Below are 25,061 nucleotides of genomic sequence, written 5' to 3'. Positions count from 1 at the left end.
AGATTTATATACTTATATACGTACACATACAGTATAATCATACAGTACATACACACCACATATACATACACCCATGCAGCATTTACACATCACATATGCACAGATATATAGAGTATATACACATCACATACACACATGTAACAAATACATACAATGCCATATATAGACATACAGGATATCTGCTGCCAATACATACCCAAAACCCCAGATGTCAGGGCCCCCTCACACTGTGGGCCCCACAGTGGCTGCTGTGACTAATACTCCTATAGTTAAGCCCCTGGATAGGGGGAAACACTGTTTGGCACCATTTTGTAGTAATAATGGATCAGACAGGGAACTGCTAACTCAAATTTGCGCAGAGGGGTTTGTGTACAAAGCTGTGATTTTGCCAGAGATACTCAGACCTTTACCTACTTGCCTAAGAGTTGCAACCATAAATCCCCAGTGGACCCTATCAAAATGCCTTTTCAACATTAATTGATAAAGAGCATAGCAGTGATTTAGATGCCTTAACCCAGGAGATCAGCAAAGAATGTTTTGTTAAGATTATTCTGAGCCTCCCACCCAGGTACAAAGCCAACCTGGTCATGTATGACTAAAGGCAGACGTGGGCCCAACCTATTAGCCAATATCTTTTGAGTACAATTTAATATCCACTTTTAACAGATATATGGGCTGATAGCTAATGGGGCTTTAGGGTCTTAACCAGGTTGTGGTAACTAATGTGGGCCTCCAATGATTGGGGGGTGAATGGTGACACCATAGATATGGAGTTAAAAACCTTAGTGAGAAAAGGTGTGGGGTATTCCCTAGTTAACTTGCAAAATGCTGGAGTAAAACCTTCTGTTCCAGAACTTTTACCCAATGACATTTCCCTAATGGCATGATGCACCTCCCCTTGCTCTATAGGCTGCTCCAGATTATCTATAGATTCCCCTTTGATAATGAATAATGCCGTTTCAGATATGTAGCTGTGGATATGGTCCAGCACTGGTCGTTTGTCCATGTCAGCAAACTGTGAATGTATATAATATAGATCCTCATAATAGCTACGAAATGCATCTAAGATTTCCTGGGGGTTGTGTGTAAGCCATGGCGTAAACATAAAAGTACGGTGTGAATTCAGAAGCCGAGCTAGCAGCCTCCAACATATTCATATAAGTAATAGGAAAATTGTGTCTGGTGGTGGTAATGGGCTGGTCAAGGAGAATGTGTAATTCTTTCCTTTTTCCCATAAGCTCCACTAATGGATCTGGGGCTAGGGATGATTTAGGATACCAATTAAAGCCACTGATCCATCGTGAAATAAATTTGATCGTGTGCCATGCTGTATAAAAACTCCCTCTTGAGGGTTTCCCAGATTTTCATCAGAGTGAGCAGCCAGAACATGTTCCATAGAGGTTTTCAGCTATGGAACACAGGGGATCCTTTGATAAATTTATCGTTGAGTTGCCAATTCCAAGAGCCAAACCTTATGTTTATTGTAGCTTTTTCTTGCTATCTGCAGACAATGTGGAATTACATTGGGGGTCATGTATTCAGAAGCAGCAGCAGTCCTACCTGAGCACCAGGGCCTGTTTCCAATATGAAGAACCAGTATTATAAACGGCTGCCATTAGGAGTTTTCAGGGGCCCCTTGGAGGCAAATTTTTTGTCCCCTTCAACCCAATACACATTACACATTATTATTGTGCGCAATATCTCATACACACGTGGACAAAATTGTTGGCACCCCTTGTTTAATGAAAGAAAAACCCACAATCGTCACAGTAATAACTTGAATCTGACAAAAGTAAAAATAAATTACATTTCTGTGAAAATGAACAAATGAAAGGCAGACAATGCTTTTTAACCATGTTTCAACAGAATTTAAAAATAAAATTCATTAAACAGGCTTGAACAGAAATGATGGTACCCATGAAAAAAATTTTGAGCAAAGGCACATGTTAAATCAAGGTATGTCCAGTAATAACGGGTGTCTACAATCTAGTAATCAGTCAGTGGCCTGTATATAGGGCTACAGCTACACGCGTTAAAGTTAACGGTTATAAGACCATCTCCAAGCAGCTTGATGTTTCTGTGACTACAGTTGCACATATTATTCATAAATGTCATGGGACTGTAGCCAATGGGACTGTAGCCTGGATGTGGCCGCTGGAGAATTGATGACAAATGAAAGAGACGAATACTATGAATGGTAACAAAATAGCCCATAAAATGTAGCAGATTTTTAAAGGAACACTGTCCCTACTGTGAAACATGGAGGAGGCTCTGTTAAGTTCTGAGGCTGCTTTGCTGCGTCTGGCACAGGGTGTCTTGAATCTGTGCAGGATCCAATGATATCTCAAGACTATCAAGGGATTCGAGAGAGATATGTGCTGCCCAGTGTCAGAAAGGTTGGTCTCTGTCACAAGTCATAGGTCTTGCAACAAGTTAATAACCAAAAACACACAGCTAAAACACCCAAGAATGGCCAAGAGGAAAACATTGGAATATTCTGAAGTGGCCATCTATGAGCCCTGACCTAAATCCCATTGAGCATCTTTGGATGAAGCTGATACATACCATCTGGAAAAGGCCCCCACTCAACTCCCAGACAACTGGCACCGTTTGCTCTTGAGGAGAGGCAGAAGTCTCATTGACAGTTACAGAAATCATTCGATTACAGTGATTGATTCAAAAGGTTGTGCAACAAACTATTGAGTTAAGGGTATTATCATTTCTGTCCTGGCCTGGTTTTGTAAAACTGTGGTTGAAGAATGGTTGAAAAACAATGTATGGCTTTCATTTTGTTAATTTTCATAGAAATGTAATTTATTTTTGCTTTTGCCAGATTCAAGTTATTTCTGTGTTTTTTTTCTGTCATTAACAAAGGGTACCAACAATTTTGTCCACTAGTATGCAATGACAATACTGATCAGGCCAAAGCAGAAGGGGAGTCCTGCAACTTACAGGTGACAATTGTGCACTTTCAGTACAGAACTTTATGTCAACTTCTCCTTTTGACCCCCTGCAACACACTTCTACACTGTACCTCTAAAAATATTACAGTCACCTACTGTATAATGTCTCCTGGAAAACTACAATGTCATACACTGTGTACTTAATAAAATATACCCCTTACAACTGACCATTCTGTGCCCTGTGCATATATCAAATATACCCCTCACAACACAACTGACCATGCTGTTCTCCTGCATGTTTCAAAATACACTGTAACACCTCCATAAATTGTTTTAAATAGTATGCCCCCTGAATAAATTATATAGAGCTCTGTAATACATACACACAGTGGCTAGTAGAATATAATAATATACCATATATACTCGAGTGCAAGCCGACCTGAGTACCTAACTTTAACAAACTGGAAAAAACTATTGACTCATGTATAAGCATAGGGTGGGAAATGCATTGGTCCCAGCCTGCCCCTGGTATACAGCCAGCCAGTGCATGCCCCCAGTATATAGCCAGACGCCCCTTGTCCCCAGTATATAGCCTGCAGTCTCTGACCCTAATGTATAGCCTGAAGCCCCTGCCCCCAGTATATAGCCTGCAGCCCCCTGCCCCCCAGTATACAGCCTGCAGCCCCCTGTCCCCCAGTATACAGCCTGGAGCCCCCTGTTCCCCATTATACAGCCTGCAGCACTCTGTCCCCTAGTATACAGCCTGAAGTCCCCTGTCCCCTAGTATATAGTCTGCAGCCCCCTGTCCCCTAGTATACAGCCTGCAGCCTCCTGTCCCTAGTGTACATTCCCTCACCAATGCCAAGCCTATAAGAAAAAATAAGTGTACTCACCTTCCGACACCATCCCAATAAGTCCTTTTCTAGCCATCGATGTTCTGGCTCCCTCTCTCCGTGTGGTGCCGGTGCTTGAGCTGTGACGTCAGCAGCTCGCTGACATTCTAGTCTATTCACACACTAGAATTTCAGCGAGCCACTGACATCACAGTTCGAGTGACGGCACCGCATGGAGAGAGGGAGCCGGAGCCAGAACATCGAAGGCTAGAAAAGGACCTATTGGGTGGGCGTTGAAAGGTATATAGACTCAAGTATAAGCCGAGTTAGGGTTTTTTAGCACATTTTTGTGCTGAAAAACTCGGCTTATACTAGAGTATATACGGTAATATAAGAATATGCAGTGGGTTGCATAAGTATTCATTGAACTTTTCCTAATTTTTAAATATAAAAAACTGAAAAGTGTGGCTTACTTATGAATTCAGGCCATTTTTCAATTTTTTATTTTGCAAGAATTTGTAAAAGTATGTGTCATTTTCTGTAAGCTTCTAAAATACTTGCTACTACATGTTACTCTATCACATAAAATATGAATAAAATACAGTTCAGTTTGTGGCTGTAACATTGACAACTGAGAAAACTTATGTATGAATACTTTTGCAACCCACTTTATACAGATGTCTCTCAATTCATTAAATATATTCTGTCGTCCTGTAGAAATAAACACAAAGCTCTCCCCTGAGATATTTATATACATGATAAACAGAACCCTTCTTTGAATTAATTTGCCCTTTGGCACACTCTCCCAGCCACAGTGATCTTGGGGTTCTTTTTTTATCTCTCTCGCCAAGGCTCTTCTGCCACGATTGCTTAGTTTGGCTGGACAGCTAGGTTAATTAGTTGTAGTTGCCCCAAGCTTCTTCCGTTTAAGGATTATGGAGGCCACTATGCTCTTAGGAATTAATATGCTTGGCAATGATACTGTCAATGATGCAGCTGCAGTTTATTTATGCCCAGGAATCCCATCTTTGTTATCGGCTAAATGATAATTTGATCCAAGGGTGCCAAGTTCTAATAATTTATCTTAAAGTATTACAGAGCCCCTTTTTTTCTTTCACCTCCCACACTTCTGATCTGCCACTGATTGTCAGTCTTGAGAACTTTTTGGTGACTCATTTACCAGCAGAGGGCTGTCTCATTTTCCAAGTACTATGATATAAAGTTTTACTTTAGAATACATACACACTTATCAGATGCAGAAAAGTGCGGGGAGATGCTCAGAGTGTTGTTCTTCTTCCTGTATGCTCTACATTTCTTCCAGTTTAAACCTATTTTCACTTGAAAACCATGACCAACTTATAAGAAATATATTTAGTAGGAAAAAAGTTGTTGTTCTTGGAAGAGTGAAAAAACTGACACATGTAGAAAGAAAGGGATAATGGTTTCAAACTGTATATCTTACAGACATACACACAAACACACATTTTACAATGTAATGTGAAACTCAATATATTTGCAGTATTTTCCACTAACTTTCCCTGATACATTTTGAAACGGTCATATTAAAAGCAAATAACGGGCAAATTATATATTAAAGTATTTTAAAACAAAATGATGTAGGTTTGCTGTGCAAAAACCAGAAAGCTTATTTTAACTTATCTGGATGCCTACTGGTTAAACTGCAGTCCCAATGGCTTACAATCCTGTGAAACTAGAAGTTGTGACAATACCTTCATAATGCCCATTCCTGAGCCAATATCTGGCTGTTTATTCCTGGGGTCTGCAGATAGATGAGCATTTTACTTTACACTGGAGATTCTCTCTGAAGATTTTTTTTAGCATAAAGTGCTGAGGAAGCAGGTATAAGAGTGAGACAGTGTTACAATTTATAGAGCCTGTTCACAGTGGAGCTAGGGTAGCTCCCTCAGGTTTATTAGAATAATTACTGTAAAAGTTGATTTTAGAAGGAAAGAGGCTATGGATAACAAATATAAGAAAATTACATATCCAGTGCCTGGATTTATGAGTAAATGTCTGAGGGTTTATCATGCTTAATATTAAAGGGTTAATGAATGTTTCATGTTAGCATACTTATTGCAAATGTAGCCTGTACTTCACAATTCAGTGACTTCAAGGTTTTAAAGGGGTTGTCCAGTTGTTAAAAAATTCTAGGACCCGGGCTGGGGAGGGCTTGTTAAAAACATGAAACATGTACTCTCCTCATTTGGCACTCCCAGTGTATTGCGCCGCGGTTGTTCCCAGGTATGTTTACAGGGGCATGGAAACTCGGCTCCGACTACTTGACACACCCGTCCCATGTACCAGGTGGGCACACCCAGCTGCCCAGAAATAGTCGGAATGGAGCTTCCTTGCCCCTGTAAACATACACGGCACCAGACAAGGCGAGTACATGTTTATTTTTTTTAACAAGCCCTCCCCAACCAGGGACCAGATTTTTTTAACAACTGGAAAACCCCTTTAAACTTAATTTTCCAATTAGTTGAACTGCCAACAAATGTAATGTTTCGTGCTATAAATAACTAAAGCATAACAGAAGGTATAATAATTAGATACATTAAAATCTATGGGGAATGGAATGTAAATTTCAAAATCTTCCGTTCACCTTAAGTTTTTAGTTCCACAGGGTGTAACGGAAAGCCCCAATGCAGGTGTGAACTGGGCCTAACAAAGTTATGTAAGCAAAGGTGAAAGAAATTTAAAAAATATAACTTTTAATAGACCAATCTAAAATATAATAGAGGGATAGCCATCCGAATGATAGCATACAAAATCAAACCATATATCACATCAACATATCAATACACATCATAATAGAACCAGAATGAATCCAGATAAATGTGCAAAAATTCTTTTGGACCACAGTGCAGGTAATAAAAGAGTCAATCTTACCCATCTTCGTGGGGCAGGGGCACAAGGGCCAAAAGGTGGAGCCAATCAGGGATTCCAGGTCACCTAAATGTCCCTATGGCTAGTCTTGCCCTCAATCCCAAAAATAAATAGCTCCTGCCCTTACAAGGATAGTACGAGGAACTCACTAATGGTGCCTAAGGTCCCTAGGACGCCCTAACAAAATCAGATTCCAACTTGTTTTTGGGTCCACCTAGTAGTAGATCCCTCATGAGGGGTTATAAACATAAGGTACATGGAGGTCGCTAAGAGAGTGGACAGTGGTCCAAAAACTCACACAGTGGTGCATTTACAATTCTAACAAAGTTAGAATTAGTTAAGGTACATGTCCTTTAAGAGCAACCTTCAGTGCTGATCCAGAAGAATGCAAAAAAAAAGTCAGAAGGAATTCCCCCATATTAGAGATAATATTTTCCCAAATATGACAAGTAGAATAAGTATCAACACTCCACAATAGTGATTTTATAACTTTTAATAAGGGCATCCAGGCTCACTACAGTCTGTGGCAGTATCACTGATCTATCAGCAAATAAACCATGTATGCTACAGTAGTGAAACTTTCTATTCAGTAGATGTAGAGCAGGGCTGCACGAGTATCCAGCACCCTAGATGTACCAAAAACCACAGTAAAGAACAGTGACACCCCAGAAACCAAATACTGCTTTTCTACACTGTGCAGACTTCAAATACACTGCACAAACTAGACAATAATAATACTAGAGACCCCTCTTTTCCACCCAGAGCAGATGGTATGGTACTGGAGACCCCCCACATTTGACATTTAATACTGGAGAACCTCCTCCTAGACCAGTCATATAATACTGGAGACCCCCAAAGAGCAGATGTATAATATTGAAGACATCGTTTTTGCAGATGTATAGTACTGGAGAACCCAGAGCAGATGTATAATAATGGAGACCACAGAGCAGTCCATAATATGGGACTCCCTCCTTAAGGAGACATATAATACTGGAGACCCCCAATAGCTGTCGGCTAATACTGGAGATCCACAGTGCAGACTATGATGCAGGAGACACCAAGAACAGACAATAAACACCAAAAGAAATTACTCACCTCTTCTGGATATTTTTCCTTCTCTATAGTGGACTTTCTCTTCTCTCCAGCTCTGCTCTGGCTTCTGACACTGTTTGTATGCCCCAGCATTAGGATCCAGAGCAGTGGAGCACTCAGAGCAGCAGTTAACCTGAGAGTGGTTACTACAGAACATCTGATATCTACTCACCGTAGCTGTGTCCTCTCTTGCTCTGAATGCTACACTGCTCTACGTCCTGACGCTCGAACATAGAAATAGCATGAGAAGCCAGAGCAGAGGAGTGTCCAGAACCGGTGAGTAGTTGTCAAACGTAATTATCACTACCCGGCCTCCTACACAAATGAGAACTTCTACCAATGATGGAAGTGGTCACTGGTCTCTGCAGGCAGTAGAGTTTGAGCTGCAACCCGAGGCTGTCCTCTTGCCATTGTTACATGTCCAGGTGTAAAAAGATCATTAGAAAGATCTCTGTACTGTATTTTGTAATTGGATCACTGTGTGGATGTCTTTTTCCAGCATATGATTCATTTACTTGTTTTTGATTTTTTTTTATAACTAGTATTGTATTTATTGCATTTACAGGCATGGGCACTTTTTAAAGGCAAATACAGAGAGGGCCTTGACAAACCAGATCCTCCCACATGGAAGACAAGATTACGCTGTGCCTTAAACAAGAGTAATGACTTTGAAGAGTTAGTGGAGAGAAGTCAACTGGATATATCGGACCCTTATAAGGTGTATAAAATAGTGCCAGAAGGATCAAAAAAAGGTAAAAAATCCTGTTGCCTTTATGTTCCCTTTTTTATATGACAATGAGAAACTCTCCAAAAGACATTTGGTGGTTTCATTAATTTAAACTAAGTGAGAAGTAGGAAAGGTTTTGAAGGCTAACCACTTACAGTAATATGTTTTGTATACATGACACAGCAGATTTCCAGTGCAGAAAATTCACTCTGTGTGAGGGTCTTTGCACACATCTGAGTTCTCACCGGGGCCGTAGCCTGGGTTGTAGCACGCAGCCAGGTGGAGAAAGCTGGGTGGGCTAATCATCCCTCCTTTCTTTATAATGAGCTGGGCATCTGCACCACAAAGCCGGGCTGGTATAGGACCTGGCATATCTTTTGCGGGGCAGTCATACTGATCACACTGCAGTGAGATACATTTGCTCAACACACTGTGCCCTGCATAATGCACCTCTATGCAGTCATAACATAGTTGCAGTTTTTGCAGCTAGCTCCCAGGTGACATGGAGCCTGGAGGTCTGGAAAGTAAGAACTCTACTTAAGGAGACTTTACCATTAAAGGCTGTGTAGTCCGATTGATGCTGCACTTGGGGATTAAGGAGATGGGTAATTTCCAACATCCCCATAGTAGGGCATACACTTGGGCTGCAACTTCGTTCAATTAGTGATGAAGACCCACTTTTTTGTGGATGTCGTAGGTTAACAATGGATTGAAAAAAATTTTTGAGATTGAAATAGTTGAAAATTGATATTGTAAAACTACTACCTACAAAAGCCAGCTGTACATGTGAGGAAAACAAACCTGGGGTGGCAGCTAGGAATCGGGAGTCCCTCCCCTGGTTCCTAACAACTGCCCATCCGTGACATCACAGGGGAAGGAAATACAACGTGTGGGATGCACTATGAATCCAGAGGAGACAAGTGTTTGAATTTGAATTCCTACCCCCAGGACTTCAGGGGGGGCCTTGGCAAGAAGCCAATTACCTACGTAACATGACAAAAACCCATATGCTTTTGTCCTGTTACGGGCTTTTGGAACCTGTGATAGATGGAAAATAGTGCCTTGGTGACCGATTCCCTTTAAAGAGTAAATATACTGGATGTGCCTGTGCTTAATCACTTAGTCTCTCAAATGCAACCTAATAGACCTATGACAAACAGAGGAAACCACCATAATGATACAAACAACAGTACATTTATTAAGTAAATTTATATAGATATATAAATAAAACGTGTAGAAGATTAACAGGAAATACCACTATTGTTGGGACAGAAGGGCAGCTCACCCAATTATAACTTTCAAATTCTACAACAAAATACACTGCATACTAAAGTACAGGCCAAAGAGTGGCTCCCTGCAAAGTAAAAGGCAATGCTCAATATTATGTCAGAGGTCAGTACCTGCTGCAGGAGTAAGCCAAATTGCCCATTGTCTCGGTAACACACCTGTTTTGTCTGGTCTAATGTGCCACACTTATAAATCCCCATCAATGTCTGTTTCCCTCTCGACTGGAAAAACAAGAACCATTTTTATCATTATAGGACTGAAACAACTTGGCACAGAAGATAATCAGCTGATTGTGAATCATTCATTTGCTGTACCTCAAGCATATACTTCTATACAGCCACATGCTCAGGTTAGTAGCATAATGGAATAAGAGGTCCAAAGCCCAGGAACCCCCTCCAATGGCTGCCAATGTTTTAAGAAGCATTTCCTGCTCACTGCACTGCTGAGGGAGAAGGAGGAAAGGTGACTCTGCGTAACAGTCTGTAAATCAGTCTGTAGCCCCTCAGGCATTATTTTAAAAGTTGATTTTAGAAGGATGGAGGCCATGTAAATTTTTGTTTGTGAAGTAACTATGTATTTTATTTGTGTAATTTGTGTACTTGATATTTCAATTCTCTTAGCTGTCAGAATTATATGGTCCTTTGGCTTCTGGTTATATACAACAATATTTATATTCATTTGCAACAAGCAGAGATTCTGAAGGATGGGGACCCAGACTCTCAGCATCATATTTATCTTTAATGAGATCCTGCAGAGAGTCCAGCACAGTTTTGATGCTGGTAAATATGGCCAATATATGAACATATGTTCTGTATTTTATGGCCTGAAGATGGCCGCCTATGATATGGCAAAATCTTGATAAAAGTATAATTCTTGGTGAAACTTAATCTAAAGGGACACAAGGTCTACCAAAATGTCTGACTATTTTCTGACTTTAACTACAATACATAATCAGAATATGATACTTCTTTTTTAACAGGTACCACACTTCATGATGCCCCATGAACGAAGCTGGAGAGACTATGAACAACCTCATCCCGATCTCCCTTACCAGTGTGCAAGTGTCCCTTTTACAGCGAGAAGTCACCTGTGGCAAAACACACCCTGTGATAACAGTAAGAACAGTAGTGCACTACTTCTTAGTCATTCATTATGGTCATCAGAACCTGCTAGGAAATTCAGATCTACAGTACATGCTAAAAAGGATTCAGGCTTCATATACATTCTTCATGCAAAATAGCTGTCTTCAATTTATAGTATTTGATGTGCAGTATCAACTCATTATATATATATATATATATATATATATATATATATATATATATATATATATATATATATCAGACATTTCTGACTACTGTAGAGTTCATAGGAGAATTCTGTGGTTGAAAATAGAAACTTTACCAGGAAATCATTTCTTGTGGTTGCACGATGATTTCTTGGCTGGTACTTCCCTGTGACGTGGGCTGGCAGAAAGATAAAACATATGCTAAATATACAGCAGATAACAGAGAGTTTAAACTATGGACAAGGGTGAAGAGCATGGCCTAGGCCTAGAAGTATTAATAAGGATATGTTGACAAGTAATAGGTATTAATATAATATAAAATACACACATAGACTGGGTTAAAGGCAGAGGCATAACTAGAATTTATTGGTTCGATGCCTCCAATGTAATAATAATAATTCCTTTATTTATATAGCGCACACAGATTACGCAGCGTTGCACCAAGTTTGCCAAAATCGGTCCATGTCCCCAATAGGGCTCACAATCTAATCAACCTACCAGTATGTTTTGGAGTGTGGTAGGAAACCGGAGGACTCCAATGTGCAAATATAGAAGCTTCCACAGTGTACAGTTATCTCTCCCTTAAAGGGGTTATGCCATGAAACAATTGACTGCAAAAAGCTGTCAAAGAGGTTAAAATATTTCAAAAATCTATTTGTAATGGTTACCTGGAAGTAAAGATTCCTTTCTATTTGTTATTATGATGCTTGTTCAGCCTCTATTCTGCTCCACACAGAAGCAGATGTGGGAGGGGCCTAGCCAGGCACATGCACAGCACTGACAGAGGCAACTCACTGGCCTCACCTCAGCGCTACAGAGCGCTCAGCCTTCAGAGTCTCCTTCCACCCACTGTGCTCAAATAGTCCCTGCATTACTGATCCAATAAAAGTCCAATTGAAATGTGTCATACGCCCCATGTTAAAAGTGCACCAAAAAAAGTTGGTGCAGTCTGTCAAAGCAGTGCAGGGGGCACCAGATTCATGAAGAATGTGCGCCAGAAATCCTGAATCTGGCGCCCCCTGCACACTACACAGGACACTGCACATGGTACACATGCAGTATGTATTCTCACAGCATCATGGTCGGTCAGGCTGACATGCATGGATGCATAGATAAATAGGTGACAGCTTCTCACATGTTACTGATCTTTAGCTACTTCCCTGCTAGTCAGGGACAGGACTGCAGTGTAACATGGAGGGAGAGTGAATGGTGGAGAGTACAGGAGATGCATCAGGAGAGGTCAGAGCTCAGCCTGTTACTTGTGTGATCTCTGCAGCCTCCTGTGTGACCTGACTAATGGTGGAGGGAGGAGAGGGTTGCTGCATTGCTATGATCCATGTTAGGGGAGGGCAGCAGATAGTCATGTATGTCTGCAGTTACCTTGTATCTGCTGCTGGAAGCAACTGTGGAGCAGTGGAAATCACCTCATTCACTGGTGTAGACGGCTGAGCTCTCTGCCCCCTCTCTCACTTTCTATTGGCTGCAGTGTGTCAGGTGATCTCTCAGTGTGGAGTGATCTGTAGTGCAGAGCAGCAGGTGGAATGTTTGTGCGCAGACTTGGCCAGATCAGCTGTTGCTCAGGACGGGACACAGCTACCACTATAGGGCGCCAGCAACCAGGACAAAGGGAGTTATCTCAGTAAGCCTGCAGATTTTGTAATAAGTGTAAATGGTGAAAGTACTTGTCACAATGCATTGGACCCAATTACAGCCATTTGCTATGGTGACACAACCCCTTTAAAATTAATTTAGTGCCCTAAGCCAACCCCTTAGTGTGCCCGCAAAAAAATTTACTCCCCTTTTTTTGGCCCTTAGAATACAGTCACACCAATGTGTGAAAACGGACGTATACATGAGTACCTTACGTCCCCATTTTTTTCAATGGGCAATGCGGTCTTCCATTAAATGGCCACATTGTGCACCATACTGTACCATTTTTGAGGCGTATAAAAATATAGAGCATGTCCTATTTTCTCATGTTTTTGCATCCCTACACCCTATAGAAGTCAATGGGAACGTATAAAATACTGGTTGCATACATTCTCCATACGGTTGTGCACCATATGCTTCGATATATACATACAGTATCCAAACCAGTGGGAGGCGCAATTTGTCAGCCGTCCATCATTTGCCAGCCCACCGTATTTTATATGGATATGGTACAGATACGTATATACGGACTCATATGGATTCAGACAGCACGGGAATACAGGACTGGAGAAATCCCACATTCGTTTGAAAGTATTCTTACATAGTATAATTCTACCTTTCCTTTAGCCTCAACTCCTATTCTCATCCCAGCATTTTGGCACCTCTTTGGAACTTATCATATTTCGTGAAGTAATTAACGCAATTTGGAGCTTTGGTACATGGGAAGGGAAGTTACACTTGATCAGTAAAAATGTTAGGTGTAAGTAAATTTAACCAGTGTCAGACAGCTTTTGTCCAGGCATAAAAGATGATGAGGTGCATTGGAAAGGCAAAGGATACACATGACTGGAGAACATCTCCCCTCATACACAAACATCACATAAAATATGGCTTAAATATACTAAGTCCATTAGTAACTTGCTGCACTACAAATTTAGCTACCAGTCCACTAATTGTTTCTTAGCCTACAATAAATTAAAAAATATCAAATCTTCAATTTCTTTGTTAGACTATAAAATCTGTCACTAAGATTGAGCGCCCAATATCCTGTATATGTCGCTTCCCCACTCAGGTCCGTCAAAGTTTACTTTCTTCTTCCTGGTGTATGTAAGTGCATTGTCTTGCGACACAATTTGAAAGTTAAAGTCGGATTGTCCGACAGCCCACCCTCCGATTTCTGTCGCATGAAAGCCAGTGCAGCTGCGGTAAAAACCGATTGCATGCCACACAATACCCAGTTAAATAAGTGCCTTTACGAAAACGCCTTAAAATCCGACAAAAGTGCTATCCGCATACCCTTAGTAAATAACCCCCTATTGGTTTATCTGGCGCAAGCTGGACATTAGCAAAGCAAACTGCACCAATATATTTGGGCCATTTTCTTCCCCTTTGACATTGTTAATACCAATTATATGTTGTGTTTTCTTTTGGACTTATGGATATGGATCCATATGGATATATGGATATAAATAAATAAAAGAACCAAAGAAATATCAAAGAAATCATCCCTCCTATGGCACTTAATAATCCAAGTTCTTTTTTTTGTGTAGATTTTATTGCTGCCAAATTGTCACTAATATAATATGTAGGTACATATAATCACTTAACTTGTACATGAATATTTAAGAAGGCTCCATTTTTATATTAGATAAAAAAAATAAATGCCCATAACATACCCAGACTCAACCAAACAACCAAGCCAAAAGAAAAAAAAGACACGGCAAGTAGTAAGTATCTATAATAAAGTGAGGTACATACAGTTCACCCACTTGCTTATTTACTTAAAAAGTTGGACTCGACAAATACATATTGTGGAGAAGCTATAATTAAAATAAAGTGTTTGTCCATAGTGCAAAGTTTTTTAATCACCCTTATAAACAAAAATACATTTGCGCTTCTTCCCTGTATAAAGGCAATTAGGTTACACAAACAATAAATGATGAGGTGTTCCAAATACTTTCAATGGTCTGGTATTTTAGAAATAATTTATTATACTAAGAAGCACATTCCAATAACACCTGTGAAACAATATTGGTATCCACCTCCCTAATATTGACTTCCTTTTAGGTCTTTTATAGCCAGTTATGCTACTTATTTAAATTATAGCCCAAATACTTTGGTATCAAAAAGTTTGTGAAGCAATTGATAAATAGATTGAACTACTGTGGTGCCTCAAGAAAAAGTGGGCACTTATTTTGTTTAGATTAGTCTAGGAAATACAAGTAAAGACTGTACATGTAATCTGTGTAAACCACAACACTATAGAAATATGTGCTACAGAAACCTGTGTGAGAAAGTTGTGCTCTTTACATTAAGTGCTTAAGTTCTTTTGATGCCATTTTCTCCTTTCACCAAATAATTAAAGTGTTAATTTAAAACATAGTAATGGATAACATGAATTGAGATTTTTTTTTTAATAGGTTATCAGGTAACAGGCTCTTTTTATGCTTGTCCACCATCAGAGTCACAAACTGCTGTGCTACCAATAGAACCAAGCTTACGTTCTGGGGAAGCCATCGCTTTATCAGGTAAGCTTACCAAAGCAACCAATGTAATGGACCCCCACCAATCAGCTTATCTCTATGTAGTTCTTGGTAAATGTCCCCCAGCTATTATTTAAGGGAATGTGAGCTGCACTGCAGTACCTCGAGAGGGCTGCTACATAATGTAAATGTAGCGAGTAGAGACCTAAGTAAAGGTCATCAATATGTAAAGATATTCTACAGTTTATACTGTTATAGAAACCCCTGTAAAGCAAGTTTGCTTTATTTTTCCATGTCTTTAGTGAAATTATATGTTACCCCTATTGTGTGTGTTTCCTTTTCTGAATTCCCCTATTCACATGAGGCCTCTAAATATGTCATAAAGGAGAACTAAACTAATGGTGTGTGGGTTGTGCAGGTGGTTCATGGAAGAACTTGTGCCATCCTACTTCTCTGCATGAGCATGAAAATCTATTGCTCATCCCAAGATTACATGTCAGTCAACCACTCGTGAGATAATTGATCACCTATAATAGGATAGACAGAAAGTGTAATTAAACTAATTGACTTTTCATTAACTTTAGAGTGTCGGCTTCATATCAGTTTATATTACCGAGATACCTTGGTTGGTGAAAGAACAACATCCAGTCCAGAAGGATGTAGAATTTCACATGGACAGTGCTTGGAAATAAGTCGCATGGATCAAATCTTGTTTCCTTACCCTGAGGATAACAGTCTGCGGAAAAATATTGAGAAACTACTGAGCCACTTGGAGCGGGGTGTAATTCTCTGGATGGCCCATGATGGAATATATGCAAAGAGACTGTGCCAGAGCAGAATTTACTGGGAAGGACCTTTATCCATGTACAGCGATCGCCCCAATAAGCTAGAACGAGATGTGCCTTGCAAGTTATTTGATACTCAGCAGTTTTTAACAGGTAAAATGCATTGGTATCACATAGTGAGTAATTTAATATAAAAGATTAAGGTAGTCAGCTCAGCTGTGATGCAGTTAAATGGTAGGGTGGATTGATCGAGCACAGGTTTCATCAGCTTCAACAGAGTATAGCATACAAACACGAACATCCGGCTCAAGAGTAGACTTCACTCCAAATTTTTAAAAAAATGCAAGTTTTCTTCTTCAAAAATGCATACAAGTCATAAAAGATGAACACGGATGGCAAAAAGAATCACGGTGAACGCCTACGCGTTTTGGATAACAAATATATACTTTTTCATGGCTTATTCAATTTTTTTGCCATGAATAAGGATATATTTGTTACCCGAAATGCATAGGCGTTCATTGTGACTCTTTTTGCAATCCATCTTTTATGACTTGTATGTATTTTTGAAGACTATAATAAAGAATATTTGATTTTTTTAAAATTTGGAGTGGAATCTACTCTTGAGTCAAAAAATTATGGTGGGATCCTAAAAATGCTTGTTCAATACCCGGGACCTCAGAGAATTAGCAAATTGAAGTTTCACAGACCTATGACATCATGTTGTCATGTGATCTAGTTGCTTCATTTTTTATATTAAAAGTTAGAAAAATTGCCTCAGTAGCTTAAATTTAACCAGATTAATCAAAGTGTTAAATGCTAACTGATATCTGGCATAGTTCAAGACTGTCTAGTCTAACTTTAAAGCTACAATTAGTTGGTGATTCGTTTACACTACAAAAAATGTGGGCAATTGTTGTCAGATTTTTTTCTTCACCTGTTTATTTTACTTGGCTATACTTTACAATGGGTGCATGTATAAAGACACATACTTTTTGATACCCCCCCTTAAACCAGTGCAGAGTAGATGATGAGGTGCAGGCCTTGTCTCGGCAGGCCTTGCTATAGGGCATTGGAGTCGACTGTAGCAAACTTTCACACCAGATTTATGGTAGAAAAGCTCATAAATCCTGATGAAGCTGATGGCCTTTCCCCTGCACTTGAAAAGTGGCATGGGCATCAAAAAAGCTTTATTGGTACAAAACTTTTTGGACAAAAGGAGGCTTAAAAGACACAAAACCGTAGATTGCAGCTTTTCTGCCAAAAATGTTTATACATAGCCCCTTATATATTACCTGAGATTTTTCATACTAGAGAATGTAGGTATTTTTAATAGCTTTGCACAGTAATGAGAATGGTTCTTTGAGATGCAGTGACACATTGGAGAAGCTAGGGGTTAGATTACACACATAATTTGATATTTTTTTTTTGGAGCCTCCTTTAAAAAACTGGCATCATTCCTCTTTTACGTGCTGCAGCTAGAGTGATATAAAGATATTGCATATTAAAATATTTAAAATAAAATGTCCATCTTACAGTATTTGATACATTAACTTATCTTTCATTGGTTGATATATATTTGCATTCATCAGAATTGCAGGCATTTGCTCACCATGGACGTCCAATTCCAAGATTTCAGATTGTTTTATGTTTTGGGGAAGAATTTCCAGACCCTCAGAGAGGAAGAAAACTAATTACAGCTCATGTAGGTGTTATTTTTTTAATAGTACTATGATTATTTTGTAGTAACGTTGAGTAAGTTTCAGGGCAAGTTCACTTATAAGTTATTTCATTTGTTTTTCGGCTTCAGTTATTGTGCACAAAGATCAGCTCTGTTGACTATACCGAGATAATGAAGGGACTGGCAAAGTGAATGAAAATCTTAATTTTCTCCTAGTAGGCGTACTGCACACTGGATCTTCTAAGAGGTTCCAGCCTCTTAGGGTATATGATGTGTAGTATGTTGCCAGAATGAAATGAGATTTCAAATGTAGTCTTTGCCAGCAGAGACTTAAAGGGGTTTTCCCACAAAGGCAAGTTATGCCCTATCCACGGGATAGGGCCTAACTTGCTGATCAGTGAGGGTATCAGTGCTCCTGAGAGAGACCCCACAGATCGCAAAAGTGAGGTGTCCGACCTACCCCTCTCTGCTCCTCAGACTCATGGAGCAGATGGCCGCGCATGACCGTTCTGCTCCATTAATCTCCATGGAGCCGACGAAGAACGGTGAGGAGCGGCGAGGGGTCGGTCGTTTTCGCATTCTGTGGGGGTCTCAGCACTGAGACCCCCACTGATCAACAAGTTATGCCCTATCCTGTGGATAGGGCCTAACTTGCCTAGGTGGGAAAACCCCTTTAAGTAAATGTGGTGGCCCAAGACAATGGGCATGTTAAATTCTCCCCAATGTTTAATGGAGAGATACCTGTTACAGCTTACAGGCTATGAGGATAAGGGGATGACACAAGCGGTATAAGAGCTTGTATAATGGTCCAGCCATTTTTTATAAGGATAAAATAATTTAACCCCTTAAAGGAAACCTACCATTTAGAATGCTAGGGGTAAGCTGTAAGTACCGAGCACCAGCTCAGGGTGAGCTGGTGCCGGTACTTACTTTCATTAGTGTTATAAACCGCGGTATCACGGTTTTAACACTTTTTAAACTTTAGAGCAGAAGAGGCTTCGGCGCGAAGCCCCTTCTGCTCTAAAGTTTAAAAAGTGTCAAAACCGCGATACCGCGGTTTATAACACTAACGAAAGTAAGTACCGGCACCAGCTCACCCTGAGATGGTGCTCGGTACTTACAGCTTACCCCTACCTTTCTAAATGGTAGGTTTCCTTTAAGGACGCAGGGTTTTTTTTGCTCATTTCTCGCTCTCCACGTTCAAAAATCCATAACTTTTACATTTTTACGTGTACAGACCTGTGTGAGGGCTTATTTTGTGCGTAACAAATTTTACTTTCCCGTAATGTTATTTATTTTAACATGCCGTGTACTGCAAAGCTGAAAAAAATTCCAAATGTGGAAAAATTGAAAAAAAAAACGCACGTGCGTCACGTTCTTGTGGGCTCAGTTTTTACGACTTTGACAGTGCGCTCCAAATAACACCTCAGCCTTATTCTTTGCTTTGGTGCGATTGCGGTGATACCAAATTTATATAGGTTTTATTGTGTTTTAATACATTTTCAAAAATTAAATGAATGTGTACAAAAAGGAAAAAAAATTTTTTGCCATCTTCTGAAGCTAATAACTTTTTCATACTTTGGCGCACGGAGCTGTGTGAGATGTCATTTTTTGCAAAATGAGCTTTCATTGCTGTGATTTTGAAGTCTGTGCGACATTTTGATCATTTTTTATTCCATTTTTTATGTGATCTAAAAAGGTGCAAAAGTCGCATTTTGGACATTTGGGCGCCATTTCCCGTCTCGGAGGTCACCGCCGGCTGTAACCGTTTTTATATTTTGATAGATCTGGCATTTTGGGACGCGGCGATACCTAATGTGTCTGTGATTTTTACTGTTTATTATGTTTTATATCAGTTCTAGCGAAAGGGGGGTGATTTGAATTTTTTATATTTTATAAATTTTTTTTATTTTTTAAACTTTTTTTAAACTTTTTTTTTCACTATATCTTAGACCATCTAGGGTACATTAACCCTAGATAGTCAGATCGTTCCTACGATATACTGCAATACTTCTGTATTGCAATATATGGCATTTTTGCAGCTCATTCATTACAATGAGCAACTGGCTCATTGTAACGAATCTGCAGAAGCCATTAAGCCTCGGGTCAAACGAAGACCCGAGGCTACCATGGCAACCAATTGCCGCCTCCCGATGACGTTCAGGGGCGCGGCGATCGGAATAAAGATGGCTTTGCCGGCGGCAATTGACGAGTTAATAGCCGCGATCGGTGCAAGCACCGACCGCGGTTATTAGAGGTTGGGGTTTGCTGCAATACGCAACAACCCCCACCCTCTGTATGAAGAGGACTCAGCCCGTGAGCCCTCTTCATACATTCCCTATACCTCTGCGCCGTAGAGCGTTAAGGGGTTAATGAATAAATTGTATATAACCAGTCATCACCCACCATGTTATATACAAAGTTCAAGGTGAAAGTTACTGCAGAGAAGCCGTGAACCTGGTATCTGGTGGTTGCTGGATAGCAGATGGGAGGAGGACACAGGATGGGTTAGTAACGTGAGAGTTGACATGTCATGCAGTAACTCAGTGTGATAGGCTTGTTAAAGAAATGGGTATTAAGAGCATGTTGTATGATTGTACTATGGTTCTATATTACAAAAATGTAAGACACAGCCATACCGCCCATTTTTTGCTGTGTAATGGGGTACACAACTTTTTTTGACAGAAGGACCATAAGACATCATAAAACATTTATTAATGTCCATAATGCTGCATGTTTGTCGTCAGTAATGACTCAATTCTCTTCAACACACAAACCAGGCTCTGTGTCCACATATTTCCAAGAATTACAAGAACGTTGCATGAACTTCTTGCTGTAGATCTTTTTACCAATGGGCATTTTGTCATTTTTTTGGTTTTCTAGGTTGAGCCTGTCTTTGCCAGACAACTCATTGGCTTTGCTGAACAAAATAGCAGTCATTTTATGAGAGGATATGAATATTCAGATCTTATTAGCAGCTCAGAAGATTATCATCGACCAATTCGTCATGTTCCACTTCAAGAATAAAGATGAAGGTGACTTTCCATTTAATGTATCATCACGTCAGCGTGGCACCGATGACAACAGTTACTGTACTATTGCTGAACTGTGGCTGCGGATGTTTGATTGACAAATAATAGAAAAAGGACTTTTTATTCTGTATTTTTAAAGTGAATTTGTCAATTGCTGTCAATCTAAAATGGTAAACTTCCTTAAAATAAGAGAATGTGCTTATTTTTTTGTAGATTATGTTTTAGTGATCTCGGGCCTCATGAATGTTAATGATTCTCTGCCTCACCAGGAATTAGTCTATGTGTGATTTGTTATTTTCATTGACTCATTTACTTCAATGGGTGCACAGACCACACACTGCTGACAAATATGTTAATATGAAACTATAATTGGATTTATTAAGTATTACCTTATATACTCGAGTATAAGCCTAGTTTTTCAGCACAAAATTTGTGCTCAAAAACCCTAACTCGGCTTATACTCGAGTCAACTAAAACATAAAGACAAAACTCACCTTTCTGACGTCACCCGTAGGTCCTCTTCTGTCTGAGACAGTCGAGGACCTACAGGGGACATTGGAAAGATGAGTACAGTGTTATTGTTTTCCTACTACAGGGGCTGGGCAGGCTGTATGCTACAGGGGCTGGGCAGGCTGTATGCTACAGGGGCTGGGCAGGCTGTATGCTACAGGGGCTTGCAGACTATATACTTTGAGGCTGTAACCAATGCATTTCCCACCCTCGGCTTATAATCGAGTCAATAGGTTTTCCCAGTTTTTTGTGTTGAAATAAGGGATCTCGGCTTATACTCGGGTCGGCTTATACTCGAGTATATTCGGTATTTAATAGAGTACTGGTTTATTTTTAGTTATGCCACTGATCCAAATTCATAATGTTTCATGAATGCAATTTTTTAAGTAAGTTGACACCTATAAATGCATATCATGGAGGAGGGGTAGAAAATAATGGATCTAAAGATATATGAATATCCACTTTTAATTAGCAGATTAAATAACAAAATATTTATGGATTTCTCTGATGGAACTTTTATTGATGAAACAACACATCAAAGAAACCCCTTGATGTTTGACCTTTAGCACAATGAAGCTATGTGGGGCAGGTGTGCACAAATTGGTGGTAAAGTTCATAGCTGTTTTAAACAAACTTTTGTTTGTTTTGGGAATACACATCTCACAGATGTAAATTTTGGGATATAATATCTCATGCATATCATTTATTTCTTATGCTTGTAATAACCAGTGTAGTATATTCCTATTTGTTCTGCTGTAAAATGTACTGCCAATTAGGAGTTAGTAAGGGAGACTGGCAGGGAGACATAGTGTAGCAGAAAAGATGAACTCATTTACTGTTGACTCGAAATATAGTGTTACAATGGGGCCTATCCAGACTAGAAACATTTCATGATATTACATGGCATTTAACTGCAGTCTGTGAATGGAAAACCAATCATATTTCAAAATGTATTCTTTTACTTTTGCGAAAAGTTGACAGTTCAATTAAAACTTCTGGGATAGTATCTGTTGATATTTATTGTGAGATTTATAAGGAAATGTTTTTGTGGCCTCCTAGGTCAAAACATTAAGTCGTCTTAGCCATGGCCACAACCTAAATGGTGCCTTTTAGCCAATCAAACTAAGAAGCACTTTTATTCATTTATATTATTTACACTTTGCATTTCAATAGGCAACATCTAATAGATGGTATTAATTAATGGTCCATTATAGGTAACCTATCATTGGGATTTAGGCCCACAAATCACCACCAACTTGATCACTATGATGTTGGCCTAATTCGAGAAGATTTAGCATCATTGAGAAAAAATACTCTTAAAATTGAATGCAAGGGCCAAAGAGTCACAGGGTAGAAGAATATAAAGGCAGGCTTTTCCTGAATAATGTTTTTAGGCTTTTCCTGAAAACATCATCATAAATTACCTTCAGCAGTTACCACACAGACTTACGATTATGCATCTGGACTAAATTATCATTTCGTAAACCAGGAGATAAGAGGCCAACATGACTCTCCTGTGCCCAGCAGGGTATTTGACCCCTTAACAACACATGATGTATTACCACGTCGGCTGCGGGTGTTTGGAGAGGGCTCGTGGGCTCAGCTTATCCCTGTGATAGTACTGATCCAAAGAATAAAGTAGACATATCATTTGGAGCGCACAGAGAAAGCGGTAAAATCCAAGCCCAGAAGAAAACGGTGCAAATGCATCTTCCCCCAAGTAGTACATTCACTATGACATCTCTAGTGAGTCTCACTTAGCACAGCCTAACTTCAGTTAATTGACCTATCAGATGACATAGAAGTCGAAGGAGACAGGAAGGGCGAGGAATAAGCAAGAGCCGAGTAAGAAACATAGGAATGGACAAAGGCTGAATAGGAGGGGTTTTTTTTAGATTAGATTTTTTTGTGTCATATAGGACTGTAATGCTTCTAAGTGAGAAGGTCAGTTCATCTTTACCAACCAGCTAAGACATATCTGTAAATTAGAAAAATCTGAAACTACTGCAAAATGTTTTACTGTGTCCTTATGTATACACACTGTAATATTGACACACTCTGTTAGTGGATTTCCAGCTTAAAATTCAAATTTTAATTATTATGTAAATTTTAAATGATACAACTTTCCAATACCCTAAATGTTTTAATTCTTCACTATTTTCAAAATATATGTGAAACAATTACAATTGTTTTCAGTGTTTCCAGACATATGTTAAAGAATACTGTCATCAAGGATGGCTTTACTGCTGTAGCTGAGATATACTGTAGCTCATAGAGTATTTTTCTGGGGTAGATAGAGGATATGTACGGCTTTGCAGTGTATGAATAAAAGCAAGTTTTCTCACAAAATGTGTTCATTTTTAAATGTGAAGTATTTTCTAAGGAGTACAAATGGCTGAGATTACACAATGAATGTATATGATATTGAGATTACAGATTTATCCTGAGAATAACCAATTATTTTTGTGTAAAATCAAAATGTGTTTTTTGTACAGTTTGTACATGAATAAAACTTTAAAGATATTCTGTCTCTAGTGTGTGCATATATTAGAAGAGGAGAAAATATTTAGCAGTGCATGGATAGTACAATATCATATATCATATCATGCGTGGCATCAGGGGTCACAGTGTGACATGTGCCGGGAAAAAAGGCTGTGTCACACAAATACACGTCAATGGCATTACATTGTGAGTTCCACTGTCACGGGGAGAAGAGAAGCGGAGGACACAGGAGCACTGCTATAGGTAAGTGAATTTTATTATTTTCATCTACTAGTCTAAATATATCTTAGAGGGCCACAGTTGTAAGGGACTACATATAATAAGGGACTCCATTGCAGGAATGTATATTAACAATTTCCCGATGCGGCCCGAGCCTTCTCCATAGCCGCTAAGTCTTTGCTGCATATTGCAGCAAAGGCTTACCGGTAACAATCGCGAAACCAATCGCGATTGTTTTCCCAACGATCGCTTCTGGCAATGGTGCTGGAGGCTTCAAAAAGATGGCGGCGTCATCAGGAAGTGGCGATCCGTCACCATGGTAGCCTCGGGTCTTCTGAATGGGGAGTAAAATCCACATAAACTGCCATACTGTAGTACAGTATCCACATCTAGGATTTAACCCCCAACACATCATGGTCACATTACACTTTATATGCACTAGCACTTTATATATGTATATATATCAGATAACGGATTGATTATTATACACTGCAAAAATATGAAATGATGTTGTATATATATATTTATTCATACGATATGATATGATTTAGTTATATGAAAAAATGAAATGTTTTTGAAAAAGTTGTGAGGTCATGTAACCCAATGTTTGGTGATCATGTGACTCAACTAAATGTGTATATATATCCACCATTTGCACTTGTCATTTGGCTTGAAAAAGTCTCACTCCGAGCCGAAACATTGCTGTATTGGGAGATGTAATAAAGAGGACTTTCTTTTGATTTTTACTGGAACCTTGGAGTGGTGCCTTTTTCCAATTATATGTAAGACTGTATAGATGAAATGATTAATTGGAAATGGTATATTATGAAATTAAAGGGAATGATTTACAATTTAATTTATTAGGTGCATCATGTTATTTACTGAGCGGTGTGCATGTAATATACTGAGGAGTCGCAATGTAATATTCGATTTATGGAGAGTGCACAGTATGGTTTTTGTTATGGGGGTATATTTGATATTTGTGTGGAACACAGTGTGGTCAGTTGTGTTGTGAGTGGTAAATATTATTTAGGAGCACAGTGTGGGACATTATTATCCAGGTGACATTATGCTGTAGTGACAGTGATATTTTTAGTTCCACAGTGTGGAGATGTGCCACACAGTGAAGAAGATATCTGGTGGAAAATTTTCATTGATAAGAAAA

The 25,061-nt window shown here is 39.4% G+C and overlaps 1 protein-coding gene across 2 annotated transcripts in view; it reads left to right on the top strand.

The window, feature by feature from the left end:
• Positions 1-24,299, top strand: part of IRF4 (interferon regulatory factor 4) — a 31,671-nt gene extending 7,372 nt beyond the window's left edge. Inside the window, exons 3-9 of one of the 2 annotated variants that reach the window (XM_072152482.1) lie at positions 8,301-8,487; positions 10,004-10,098; positions 10,729-10,864; positions 15,150-15,215; positions 15,755-16,108; positions 17,545-17,657; positions 20,517-24,299. In XM_072152482.1, coding sequence (XP_072008583.1) covers positions 8,301-8,487; positions 10,004-10,098; positions 10,729-10,864; positions 15,150-15,215; positions 15,755-16,108; positions 17,545-17,657; positions 20,517-20,660 — 1,095 coding nt within the window. In that variant the 3' untranslated portion in view covers positions 20,661-24,299. Of the gene's footprint in view, positions 1-8,300; positions 8,488-10,003; positions 10,099-10,728; positions 10,865-15,107; positions 15,216-15,754; positions 16,109-17,544; positions 17,658-20,516 lie in introns of both variants that reach the window. The other variant, XM_072152481.1, reaches the window with a different exon arrangement.
• Positions 24,300-25,061: the final 762 nt, after the last annotated feature.

This window comes from Engystomops pustulosus, chromosome 5 (assembly GCF_040894005.1).
Source record: "Engystomops pustulosus chromosome 5, aEngPut4.maternal, whole genome shotgun sequence".
Taxonomy (NCBI): Eukaryota; Metazoa; Chordata; class Amphibia; order Anura; family Leptodactylidae; genus Engystomops; species Engystomops pustulosus.
This window is presented reverse-complemented; position numbering and strand designations above follow the sequence as displayed.